We start from the raw sequence: 14,297 nt of genomic DNA on the forward strand, positions 1-14,297 counted from the left end.
GGTCATAACAAGTATTCCACACTAGTTTCCTCTTCTTGGTCTCTGGTGAGACCAACAGTTAAGGAAAACCTCCATGCAGAAAGCTTTGTCACTCAGTTACGTATTTGCTTTTATGCTGTGATCTGGCAGTGTCCTGGCACTGGATGGGTGCCATACATTTGAGTATTTGAGGTATGTCATATGCTATGCCTGCATTAAGTGAAACAAGACATCGCTGTTTTTCATAACTTTGTATCATTGGCTTGGTAAATGTGCTGTCACTACATCTCTTACGCTGGCCACAGGCTTTTAAGAATAGGACTTTGACTCTTACTGCCACGGATGGGGTGTTCATATGTTGATTAAATGTTGTCACATTTTTTTGGCTCTTGTCATAGCATTATAATTTGAAAATTATAAAATTTGCTCTTTATTTCATGATAGTGATATGCTGCAATACTAATACTACTAACCAGAGGATTCCATTCAGTAGAAAAATTAGTCAAGAGTGTAATGTGCCTGTACTCTCACAATGGCAATGTTAACCTTTCATGGTGCTGTACAAAGAAGCCCCTAAAGCAGCATGATGATCTTTTGTCATATTTTAATCATGTTAAAATGTTCAGCTGGCACGCTGCCTGCTCACAGGATGTCTTCCTCCTTTTACTAACTAGATGCCAAGCAGTGATTCATGTAAGCTGGCATCATGAATTACTACGGATATCAGCTCCTGCTGAAAGTCTGTGCATTTTTAGCAGCATTGGTACATTAATCTGAGTTTTCTTTGCTGTAGTAAAATAAAATCTGTCCTTCTAAATTGAAGTTATCTTCCTTTTTTTGTCATGGTTTAATCTCAGCCATTGACCAAGCCCCATGCAGCCATTTGTTCCCTCCCCCACCAGCAGGATCAGGGAGAGAATTGGAAGGGTAAAAGCCAGAAAACTGAGGGATGAGAAAGAGCAGTCTATTAGGAAAAGCAAAAGTCATGCACACAAACAAGATTTTTGCAGTAGCCTGACCTCTTACACTTATTTTTTGCATTCAGAATTTTTACAGACAAATTGGTGCACATTAAGGATCTGTGAACCTAAAAGTGTCAACTCAGGACTGGGGTGGATGTTCTCTATGATTGCTGTTTTGCCATAGTACCTGAGGCTCCTGGCTGAGAAATGAAGTTTCACTGATCTAGGAATTTCACAAATGCATGGCAGAGTTATCCCGGTCCCGCAGAGCTTTCAGTCTAAACACAGTGCAAGAACTTGAACTTGGACACATAAACTAATAGTGTCAAATGCAATGTGTTGATAATAATAAATTCAGGTTTTAAGATAAAAATTTATATAAGATGGTAGTTCTACTTGTGTATATGAGGGTTTCCTCCCAGTTGTGAAGGATCTGCTTGTTGAGGAAAGCAATTCATGATGGAGATGGGCCAAGCTCTCCAAAGAGTTTATAAATCTTAGCCAGGGGTTAGGTAGGATCACTTAAGCAGGGGTTTACATCTCAGGTGTGTGGAGACCTATTAAATTCTTCTATTATAACAATATTATGCTGCTCTCCACATTTTCCAGAGTCCTTGCTGTTTCATATGGGTTAGCATCCAACCTCTGCCACCTCCTGGCACAAACCTACACTTGCATGTTTCCTGTGTTCCACCATACTATAAAGACTGTGTATATGTTTGAGCAGAGACATAGATCAATGCTTTAGTTTGAACATAAAGGCTTACAGGTCTTACTATTGCCTTCAAGTATATTTTCAGATACAAGATAAAAGAATAAAAGGAAAAGGAAAAATAGCCAGGAATTATAGTTATAGGAGTCCAAGGTTTGATACACAATGCCATTCCATGTTCAGAATGGCTGAGACTGGGGGGAATTTGATATAGGCAATGGTCCTGGCTTAGTTCAAAGTCTCATTTCCAGATCTCTTTCAGAATTGATTTTGAGATAGCTTTTCAGATGTTTGGATCTCTAACTAAGATGAGAAAAGAGCAGAACCAATATTACAAGGAATGAAAATAAACCCTTTTAACAAGAACACTTTCAGTGAAGCTTTCACAGAAGATGGTCTGAAGTCTGGTCAAAATGCAATTGATTTTTTAAAAGCTGGACAAACCCTGCAGTACTTGCAAACCCTCATCTGAAGAGACTTGGGTGTCTAAATCTGGATATATGAAAATTTCACCCTCAAGTACAGGATTAAGATAGATCATAACGTATATTTATGGATCCATTTAATGTATTTATATGATCACATACACTCACATTTATATAATAGTGGCTTTCAGAAGTAAACATACTCCAATATTCATCTAAACCTAGAATTTTTATTCTCAGTATTGACTATCGTGTTGTAATAATCCTGGAATTCTTAAAAATTGCCCTCAGCAATGGAACGGTATTTTTGACTACTCTGGTGAGAATTGCTGTCTTGTTGCAGTCACAGAGAGGAAAGACATTTTGCATTCCGCAAGAAACTCCAGTTCTCTACTTGACTGACTTTTAGTAAAAATCTCTTTTCTTTTTATTAGGTCTGGTATCTCTTGTTAAATGAAGTTGACATATATAATTGCAAGGTTTGTTTATTCGGTTGTTATTACTACTGATAATTCTTACAGTGCATATTGTTCTCCTGTTTTTAGGGTATCACATTTGAAGAATTTAGATCATTTTTTCAATTCTTGAACAATCTAGAAGACTTCACAATTGCAATGCAAATGTATAATTTTGCAAGTCGTTCCATAGGTCAAGGTAAGTATCTGTATTTTTATAAAAATCCATTGATACCCATACAGAACATTGACAAAAATGCAATTTTTTTTATTGATTTCCTAGTTTGTAGTTTTAATGTTTCCAGTAAATGGCTAAAAATGGTAGGACTGCAGCTGTGAGAGGAAAAGGCTTGGTTATATCATAAGAGATATCATGTAAAGTTATATAAGTGCAGAATGGCTGTCCATCGGATCCTACAATACAAGGGTTAAGAGGCACTTGATGACACCAGTGAGACATCAGATTAAAGTAAACAAAAGCATTTCTTTACACTGTGAGCATCTGAAACTTGGCCTTCTGCAAAGGCTGTACAAGAAATCAGTGCCAGGCGGTCCAAGGAGAGATCAGACAGATTTTTAACAAATCAGTAAGTGGGTACTTAAAGACCCAGGCATGTATGTACCTACTACAATCCATAATAAAACATCTGTGATGCCTGGGGAACACAAGGTGAGCAATATGCAAAGTGGTCGGACTTGTGTGCTCTCCTCAAGCAGCCTCTGCATGGGTCTGACCCCATAACACCAGTGTGCTCCTACCTCATGGCCTTACCAAGGGATTCTGTCATTTTCTCTGTGCTCTATTTCTTGGGTTGTGTTTTGTGTCAAATAAATAAATGGCATAAATGTAACATAGGTTTAAGTATAATATTATTTTCTAATTTTGTTTTTGCACATAGGACAGTATATGGACTGTTATCCTTTTTGTAAAATAATTGGCACCAATTAAGCAGTGTCATTTTATATCAGTTAAGAACTACTTGGTTTAGAACTGTGAAATTCAGTCCTAATTTTCACTTTCTCATATTTTTGAGTATTTAAATGTGAAAACTCGAGTTAAAAGTTTAGTTATATTTCATAATATGCTGTTCACAAAGTACCCTTAAATTCACCTTTTTAAACTTTTTTCCTGGTGTTCTCCTTATGCAGATGAATTCAAGCGTGCTGTGTATGTAGCCACAGGTGTGAAGCTCTCACCACATTTGGTGAACACTGTGTTCAAGATTTTTGATGTCGACAGAGACGACCAGTTGAGTTATAAAGAATTTATTGGCATTATGAAGGACAGACTCAATCGAGGGTTTAGGGTAAGGATTCTAATTTTTATAGTTATCTCAGTGGACTCTGCTACTTACCACCTACTTTAGCATCTGTAGCACCTGTAGATTTCAAACCAGCAGTGCATGTGTTTAAAGACATACATTTATGACATATATTTTAAGACATACATTTATACATTTATACATTTATAGAAATACTGAAGCAATCTGTAAGATAAAATCCTTCTTAAATTCTTCTTTGGTGTTGTTTTATTAGAAAGCAATATTTAGAGGACATGATGTACCTTTATAATGTGCAAACCAAATAGGAGATGAGAAATCCCCTGTATACTGTCATTTTTTCTGTATTGTGCGATTAGCAGATTAGCACTAAGAATTTTAACAGTGGCAGCAATTATGTCTGTATTCCATGCAGAGAAAAGAGAATTTGTCTCTCAAGCTCAGGAAGTTTAGATAAAGGTCAGCTCTTCTAAAACATTATATAAAATTCCAAGTGCTCATAATGACAGTTGGAAAGAGTTGGAGCAGAAGGTAGTTTTAATTTTCAAATAAAAATTAGTGAAGTGGTGCTGAACAATGCTGTGTTCTTGTTCAGAGCTGATTTTAATAATTAAACCCTGTATCTAATATTCAATTATAATAAGCTAGAGGGCAGGACATTACTTACAGTCATTTTTTGTCTTCTCATGGCAGGTGTTAACATTTTAAACTAAATGTAAAGTGGTGTTCTAACTAACAACCTTATTACTTTATTGCTTAGACATAAATTTTAAACTGTATTATGATTCCTAAAGTCACATTCCAATATGTTATTTCTGTAATTTTAGTTAATTTTAGTTAGCTTCCTAAATATAATTTTAGAACTTTCTGTGGTGTTGAGTCTAATAGTTTACTTGTTATTTCTGTAATATTATGATTTAACAAAAAATGTGGATAACAACCCCTGTATTTGTAACAAACTTATTTCCCTGTTGGTCCTCAATTCCTTTTATTATGGTGTGGTAATGATGATTGTTTCACAATTGTATCAAGCTGTTCAGCTGTATGTTTTAATTGTTTACTAATTGTAAATGTGCAGTGTATGTTAATTTAACCAGCAAACAGTCTGCTTACTAAGTAATTCTTGTATTTATTACATGTTCCTATTTCACAAAATGCATGACAAAAATCACATATAAGTTTAAGACTCTGTATCATCCGGCACTACTCAGTCTTATGTAGGTATCGTGCTTTTCCCTGAAGCACTATAAAATATTCCAGTGGACTGTAAAAGAACTACAAAGAACAGCCAGTATTCAGAAGAATAACACAGTCTTTCATTAATTATAATTCTAATTTAAGTTAAATGTTAGACACCTGCTGGACTGGGACACAACTGTGATTTGGTCCTGTAATTCTGTTAAATACATTCTCTTCACTAATCAGTAATATTCCAAGACAATTGCAATAGTAAACTAAAGAATTACAATTTCCAGTAAGTTTTCATAAGTGTCACACAAACCAGTTTTTTCCAAGAGTGGATAATAGTAAAAATTCTGCAAAAATTTGCCTACATAAAAAAAATTCTGCAAAAATTTTGCCTTAATAAACATCCCCCACCCATTGCAGTCTAAGTTTAGAATAAAAAGTAGAAAATGCCAAAGAACCTTTTTCCCAGCACAAATTGGTGGAAAGTGTCATTAATTGCTTCCTATTGTTTGTATGTTAAAGAGTATTTCTTGTGTCCAAAACAAGTAAAACTTTGCCCTCTTGCTCCTACAATGTGGAGGGCTCAAATGTCGTCTTGTGCCAAATCAAAACTAACAAATTACTAACATTTTCTTTATCAATAACTGTGGCTTGAATCCATATGAAAATTTGGTCAGTTTCATTACACAGATAAAAAATTGTAACAGCTTCAGCTTATTCAGTGTTTTGTAGCAACATAGAAATCTTGGCCATGAGAAATCTGAACCCCTTTATGAAGTATAAATGCCTGATTTTAATTTTAAGTATTCTACAATTAATGTCTGCCAATTAATGTAGTGTCTGAGTATCTCTCTAAAAAAATCCCAAAATAACAGTTTCAGTTGTGATCCCAAAATAACTGTTTCAGGCCTGTGATTTGAAGTACAATTTTACAATTAACATCTTATACTTAGAAATTCTACCTTTTTAAAAGTTGTTTCACTAATTAGGTTTGCCCAGAATCTTGAGGCCATTACAGGATTTGGTACTGGGACCATGTATTTTAGAAAAGGGCATTTTGTCGTTATACAGTCGGACTAAAGTGAACCTATTTAAGAGCAAAAAGTCACACAAGTCCAATGAAAAGGCAGTTCTGAAACATCAGTCAATGTGTAGCTGGTTTGTCTTATTTAAAAGCTTAAAAACTTCAGGAGGGTCAGTTACTACCTCTTATAGGAACACAATAAATGTTCATTTTAATACAAACTTCAGATACGATTTTGGAAAAGTAAATGTCTTGAAGACTTTACCAAACGAACCTTCTCTTTTTCTGCAATTTTGTAGCACAACCTGAAACCTTGTTTTTGTTTTAGTAGTTTGATACAAACTCATATGTTAAGCTGCCATCAAGTGGCCAGTCAGAGTATTGCCATAAACTTACTAAATGTTCAAACATGAAAAGCTTTTTTTTTGCTTGCTGTTTAGTTAAAATAATTATTTCCCTTCCTTTTTCAAATTTAAAAATATATAGGAAGATTTCCTTTCCTTTAAAAATTCCATTTTTAAACCAGAAGTATTGAAAATCAATGACTAAATGATAAACATTTTGCATAACACATATTGTACTGTACCTCCTAGCTATTTGTCAATTAAAGCCATTTTTTTGTATTTTCATGATACCGTTGTCTTATGCTTACCCCTGGCTGCCTTCACGTGTTGTCTGCATCTGCACACTTCTCCATCTTCTGCTCCACAGGGCTACAAACCTATACAGAGGTACACTACTTTCAAATCCTGCGTGAGGAAGGAGCTCTATAGCAGATAAATCACGGTATGTGTTGGCCACCAGTCTGAGTGTGCTGGCATGCCTGCAGGAATGGCTGAATGTTGAACTGTCACTGCTTTTGTTTCCTGTTCCAAAACTCAGGAATAGGTTATATGGCTGCAAGCAATGTAGTAGCTCAAGGCATCATGTTGTGTTTTGACTGAAGCAATAGAATTTTATCCTGGAGTTGGTAATGAGTGACTCACACTGTCGCTGTTCTGTGAGCCAGCTGTGGTTTTGTATTGTGTTTGAAAGTAGAAAAGTATTTTTTCTTAGTTTCTGTTGCTGTTTTCTGTCTGTGCCATTACCTTTTTTTAAATAATTTCTCAGGTACCTATAGCTAATAAGTATTTACTAAGGAAGATTGTAAAGGCAGATTTTTCTGACTTTCAGTGACTTGATTATCCTTTGATTTATACTGCTACATTCTTGAAAGCAATCATGTATTTTTGCCTCAATTAATGCTGTACCAGCAATTTTGAAAAATCAGCTTTGTGTCCACACATAGTCACCATGGCCCTTTTCACATATCCACTACATGAAAGCCCATCTGTACAGTTCAGTTGTATAGTGCAGATTTCAGTGTGGAAACTGGGGTGTGCATATGCTGTAGCCGTGTTGTGAAACTGTTTGTCACAACAAACAGGGGGCATAGACACTGCACTAGTAGACATTTCTCCTCTTCCATAAAGGGTCTGTTCCTTTGCAATTTAAGGGGTTTTCCTTTCCATGTAAAGACTTTGCAGGAGTTGCTCTGAAGGCTGTTGGCCCCCAGATGTTTTTTTTACAGGGGGGAGGAGCAAAGAGCTGTACACCATGACAAGCAAGGCCCCATGGCCAGTGTCTGCTCTGAGTGACCCTGTGAGGAGTCCAGCACATCTCCTGCTCCTGAGCCAGGGGGGTTTGACTTCATTCCCCTGCTGGCTTTAATTCTGAGGCACAATATTAAGCTGAGGCTTTTTGTTCAATACTATCCCCCAATACTGAAGCATTGTACGACTATGTGATGGGCAGAAGAAGAAATTTGATGTTACCAGAGCGTCTGGTTTCTCCATATTACTAATGGGAAGTGTAAATTACTAATAAAGTAGTTTAATTTTTTTAAAATTTAATGTTTCAGTAATCCAAGTCACTAGTCACATGAGAGGCAGTAATGGCTTTAGTTTAATCTTATGTAACTTTATATCTTTGAAACTTTTGAATTTCAAAGATTCCTTTCTTCTTTTCTCATGTATTTTTAAAAATAGTTATTAGAAGTACTTTATCTTTTTGTCAAAATCCATATTGTAGTTTCATATTAAGTATTATTTAAACTGTAAACTTTTCAATATGTGGAACAGCTCTTAAAGGAAAATGGAAAAATGCTACATAGTCATGATGCTCCCCTAATAATTTCAGTGAAGGGTTTGTGACCAGGTGGAAGAAAATGCAGTGACACAAAGGAATTCAGTATCTAATCAACAAACCTAATAAAATTATTTTGGTGACAGGAAGAGAGACTGGTAAAAGCATCAAGTATACATATACATATTTATACATACATCAACACCTTGTCAGATTTAAATTCAGGCACTAATTTAATTAATTCATATGCTCAGATGATGTAAACTGGAAAAAAAAGGTTTAGAAATAGAGATGTTGTTCATTCTGTATAAAGTCATTCTCAAAAAAAAATTGAATTATAGTACATCTACACTACCCATTTGGAGAGAGAAGAAATCAGGTTAGTTTTCACAGCATGGACTTGGCTACAGTCAACCTCTCTGAGTTAATGCAGAAGCCTCTAGTTATTTACCCTGCTCTTCTTCCCACCTAGAGCTCATTGATGTAACAAAAATTCTCATTGTATCCAAGCTTGCTTGAGTGGTAGGTCTGTATCAAATACCTGTTGCCTGTGCACTGAAGAATACAATGTAAGCCTTGTATACATAAAATTCTCTCTTCCCTGCTGACACATTAGTTTGCTACTGCTCTTCTCTTGAGCAGCTGCTTCTTATCACGAGTCAGAATCACAGAACTGTTAAGGTCAGAAAAGACCCCTGAGATCAAGCCCAGGCTGGTTACAGTGATGTTGGCTGGTGCAAAACGTTGCCTAACTCATAACATTTCTTCAGATTTGTTGTAAACTTCTGCTAATGGAAATGGAACCTTTAGCCAAGGCATGTGAAGTGATTTGGCAAAGTACTGTGGAGTAGAACAGAGATAGTTCTGTCTTTGCCATACATTGTGGAGTGAAAGTGGATTTTACATAATTCTAAAAATCATTATTTTCCATTTAGTTTATAATTTGAAAAGATAATAAAAATTGAATCATTGGAGATTTGAAAGGAACAATTTCAATAGGTAATTAAATTTCAGTCTGATGTCCAAAGAAGCACATAAATGTACATAAAACACAAAAATCAGCTGCAACTATATCCCACAGTTCAGTGCAGTACAAGTACTATTAATTTTACTTTTTTTCCAAATATAAATGTACAGCTCATTGTGCTTTGAAACACTGTGCTTTTCTATGGTAAACGTAGAACTCTGGTGAAGGAGATTAAGATACTTGGCAGGCTTGCCATAGATTATACCCCACTGTGAATCTGCACTCTGACAAGCAATAAACAGCACATTGTGCTGCACATCACATATCTCTGAAATGCACTAATGCCATTACTCCAAAGAATGTTGTACCCTAATCATAAATAATGCAGATTTCTCCTTGGGGAGCGGCTGTACAAGCTGTGTGTGGTCCCTGCAGGGCACACAGCCTGACTGGGCATTGCAGGTACTGCTTTGCATACACTGCAGGGAGAACTAAAAAACACCTTTGTGGAGAACTGCCTGGCACAGCACAGAGGAGAGCTCTGCTTTGAATGTCCTTTGATAGAATTATCTAGGAAATTTCTAACAAAGCCCTTCAAAGTTAATTTCCAAAAAGGGATGCTAGAGACCAACTTATGAAGGGATTCAAGTCCATCTAAAGTACTGTTTGCTAAATGTGCTCAGTAACTGTAATAGATACTTAGGCCATAACTGTGATTTTATTGACCACTGAAGTAATGAAAGTAATTGCTACATCACAAATGTAAATCTAGAAGTTAATTTCTATGTACTAGTAATTTTCTGAGAAACTTAAGATTATTTTAAATTGAAATAATTGATTTTTAGGTGTTCTGAATATTGTGGGTTTTCAAAATTTCTGATTACAAGCTTTTAGGAGGTAATGGTTAATAGTTGAAAATAGTACCTTGAGAGTGAGCAAGGAAGGAAGTTTATTTTGAAGAAGACATTAAAAACTGAAGCATGGATTCAGAACCTCATTTCTAGCCATTTCAACTATAAATTGCTTTCTTCTGTAAACATTTCATCCTGTCAAGTGAAATTAAATTTTTCATGTAGCTAATCTTTAAAGTTTTTTATTTCTATAGTTTCCTAGTACACAGCAACTTAATACATCTACTGTAAAAGACAGCTTTAAAAAATTGAAAGAGGCTGTTGCTTAGTGTTTGAAGAGACTTTTGCTTACCTCTTCTCTAAAGCAGAGAGGTGAGAAGTGTATGATTAGGCATATCTTCCTGACTCATCTTACAAAAGTAATTGAAAATTGCAGAACTTGGGCTTTTGATCCTAAACCTGACAAGAAGCTTAAAAATGTACCTAGATGCAGTGGGAGGAGAATGTTCCAGTGAAACATGAAAGCATTGCAGAACTTGTGGACAAGCTGTTCCTTCTGGGGATTTGGTACACTGAGAGTACATACAACAACAGTGCATACATGAGAAATAAGTAGATGAATAGTCAGTGTATTTCAGCATTTCTTTGAATGACTTTCATGAACATTTCTCCGAACTTGTTTCATAAAATAAAAAATAAATGCATATCTTAAAGCACAGGTTAATAAACTGAATAGGCTTTTGTTAAATAATGCACTACAATATGCAAGTTATGCATTTTTTCATTAGACTGACAATAAATATCAGCTAAATTATGCATTCATGTAAGTATGGTTTCCAATATTTCATTTAATGTCATCATATACTACTGTGGATTAAATTGTGTGCTGAATATCTACAACTTCTTTATAAACTTCTGTGCTTTTTAACTAAACAAGATGAGGGATAAGAATAAACAGATGTAGGCTTCAGTGTCCAGTGGTGGATTTTCATGTACTGCGGTGTGGCAATTTCTTTAACATTTTCACTCAGTTCAACCAAAACAGGGTATTGGACAGTCTCACCATGTGTCCTGGTTTTAGCTCAGAGTGAGTTAATTTTCTTCCTAGTGTGTGCTACAGTGCTGTGTTTTAAATACAGGATGGGAATACTGTTGATGACACACTGATGTCCTGGTTGCTGTGAGCAGTGCTTACACAGAGTCAAGGACTTGTCAGCTCTCTCCCCACCCCGGCTGCGCGGAGGCTGGGGGTGCACAAGGAGTTGGGAGGGGACACAGCCAGGACAGCTGACCCCAGCTGGCCCAGGGGATACTCCACACCATGTGGCATATGCTCAGCATATAAACTAGGAGGAAAGTGGTTTGTTTCCCCAGTTGCTCTAATTCTTAGTATCTCTCCGTCTACTTTTTACACTTACTATGAAAATAGACTTGTGGAGTTAGGAGCAGTGGAAGAAATCATGAGATCCAGTGATAAATACAGAGAGCATAGAGCACAGAGCAGTGAATCTCCCAGGCCAGCCCTTGGCCAGATTTCCTCTCCATTCAGTGGATAACTATTCATGTTGCAGAACTAAAATTAAGGATTAAGTTAATCTAATATACAGAAGCTTTCATGTCATCTGCCCATATGGTATTTGGCTTTTAGTGCCTCAGTTTAATGAACATCAATAATTTTCTGTGCTTTTTGTTTGGGGTCATAGATGAACTTTTTAGTACAGTGTCAATACAAAGAAGCAAGGAACAAAACTAGAGAGGGAGCTGGGCATACCTGAATTAAGAGGAAATATTTTCTTGCATCTTTTAATATAAATAGGCTATTGGTTGAATGCTAATTGTGTGCTGTGAGGTGAGGATGCCTTTTGAATACTTAACCTATGTACGGATTTATAACTCTCATTTTACAGACATAAGTCTGATCTCCCACTATTTTAATATTAAAAAAACTATCTAGTATGTATCAGTCTGAGTAAAACTTAAGGTAGAATTAGTGAATTTAGTGGATGGTATCTTTTTTCCAATGGTATGTTTTTCACTTTTCCCAGGAGACTCCGAAGTATGGTTGGAAGGAATATTACTCTTGTGTGATGACTGTAACCAGTGAGCATCTCAGAGATCTGTGGAAGCAATTTCGGAGACGAGATATGCTGAGATAAAGGAAGAAAGCAGGATTGTCTGCACTGGCTAAAATTATTTATTCCCATGAATTCTTAATGAAGAACAAACTAACCCAGGTGAATCGCGAATCTTCCAGCTGCAGTAGAAAACACAGAACTTCTTTTCCACTTAGTGTAGTGATCATCAACTCTTAAAACTGCTTTTCAGTATGGATTTCATTTAATTGATGAATTAACTATGCCATGTGAGTGGGCAAAGCCTTCTTTTGTAAGAACACCTTTTGAATATTATTTTTTATTATTTTGAGATAAATTTGTGATTTAAAAGGAAACAAAAATAAGTCTTACACCTGGGCAGGAAGATGTTTGGCAGTGAAGAGAAACCGCCTGCATCAGCTTAGACTGTGAATTCACTTTCAGATGAGCACTATTAAAAGTTTGTGCTAAACTGAAAGTGAGACTACATTAAGTAGCATAACAATTACACATGAGTTGAATGGACAAATTAAAGTCTTAGAGGCTGTTATTTTACAAGGAGTAAGCTGTTATGGTTATAATGTGAATGATAGGTATTTACCTAGGAAAAGTACTGTATGAACTACAATGTTCAGATTCTCCAAGTCTTATTATTGTGTTTATGAATTTATCCTTTTAAAAATAGTACAGATTTTAAGATGTCTTACAAGCAGTGTGTCAAAGACAAGTCAAAATGTTCAAATTCATGTAGCACACACTTTGTAATATTTATTATAAATTTTATTGCCATACACTGGTATGTTTCAGGTAGAGTACAAATTCATGTGTTTATTGTGAATAGTGCACTTTTAATGAAGTGGCACTGAATAGGAGTTATAGTTGTCTAATTTGCTACTCTGGAATGCCGTATCTGAAAACTAGATAAATAGCTTGTGTTTGTGTCAAAGCAAAAACAAAACAAAACATGAATGCATGCACAGTACAGAACAACACTAAGTAGTATTATTTGAATATTACTTGTTTGCTATTCAGCAGCATATTTCCTTACTCCCTATTAACATTATTGTTAGGTAGTAGGAATTAAATCCACACAAACAAGAACAAATATTTTTCACACCCTTCTTGAAGAGATTTACTGGATATTGAATAAATCTGTATCTGTTTAGGAAAAGACTGTGCCATGACATGATTCCAGCTGCATACGCACACACTTGAACTAATGTCAACAAATTGTCATCAGAAGCAGAAACATTTGGTAATCAGACAATCAAAACAGAACTAAAAGAATGCTTTTAGATATCTTACTACTCCAAATCATGAAATAAAACTTTTTACAGTTTTATTCAGTGCACATGTTGCTCAATTATCATCTTAAATGTCATGTGAATAGATGTATGGTGTCTGTGTAACAGTGCATCTAAGTTTTGAAATGCTTAATTTATAGTAACATATATTTCTGGTAGAAAAACCAAAACAAAATGAGAAGGAAGCTTTTTTTAAGAAATTCCACACTGAGAATTGTTAAAAAAAAAATAAATTGCTAAGTGTGGCTTTTATCTGAAAAAAAAAAACAAACCCCACCGCAAAACCCAGGCCAGTTCAGAAAACTATCAAAGGATGATACTTCAGTTAATATTTCATGATAAATAAAATTCAAAATTTCCACCTTGGTGTCCTTAAACTATTGACAGCAAGAAATAAATCAAATAAATTGAGATTAAGTTTCTTGAACTGACACAGCAGAACAGAGGTAAGCTGCAGTCCCTGAGTGATCACTTGGGGAATCAGCTGTATTCAGTGTATTGTCTTGGTACACAGAACTGTCTCACTGCTTCTTGTCAGCACATGCAAAACCCAGTTTGCTACTTCAGTGGCAAAGGACAAAGAAGAGAGAAGAAAACATTGGGAGTCACCAAAGGGGTTCCCATCCTTCCTTTTCATTCACGGCTGTCACTCACAGTGACCTCCCCTTGGAGGAAGCAGCTGTACCATCATCATTTTGCTGCTCCACTGCCCTAGGCAATAGTGCACTTTGCTTTTATGGCTGGCTTGAAGCAATTTTTGCATTTTTCTATAAATTTCTTATCTATAGTTACTTAATATTAAATAGAATGTGAAAGTGTCAGATTAGTTTCTAAGACTATTTTTCTTCATGTTTAATAAAATTATTTAATATAAATATGAATATATACATATAATATTCTTGTTCATTTCAAAATAAATGCACTTAAAACTAA

The 14,297-nt window shown here is 35.5% G+C and overlaps 1 protein-coding gene across 5 annotated transcripts in view; it reads left to right on the top strand.

The window, feature by feature from the left end:
• MICU3 (mitochondrial calcium uptake family member 3) overlaps positions 1-14,297 on the top strand; it is a 52,146-nt gene extending 37,849 nt beyond the window's left edge. For 3 of the 5 annotated variants that reach the window (XM_064710459.1, XM_064710454.1, XM_064710455.1), the window contains 3 exons: positions 2,624-2,732; positions 3,683-3,840; positions 12,013-14,297. In XM_064710459.1, the coding sequence (XP_064566529.1) occupies positions 2,624-2,732; positions 3,683-3,840; positions 12,013-12,123 (378 nt within the window). In that variant the 3' untranslated portion in view covers positions 12,124-14,297. Of the gene's footprint in view, positions 1-2,623; positions 2,733-3,682; positions 3,841-6,736; positions 6,812-12,012 lie in introns of all 5 variants that reach the window. The other 2 variants (XM_064710457.1, XM_064710458.1) reach the window with 1 other exon arrangement.

The sequence above is a fragment of the Zonotrichia leucophrys genome, chromosome 4 (assembly GCF_028769735.1).
Source record: "Zonotrichia leucophrys gambelii isolate GWCS_2022_RI chromosome 4, RI_Zleu_2.0, whole genome shotgun sequence".
Lineage (NCBI taxonomy): Eukaryota > Metazoa > Chordata > Aves > Passeriformes > Passerellidae > Zonotrichia > Zonotrichia leucophrys.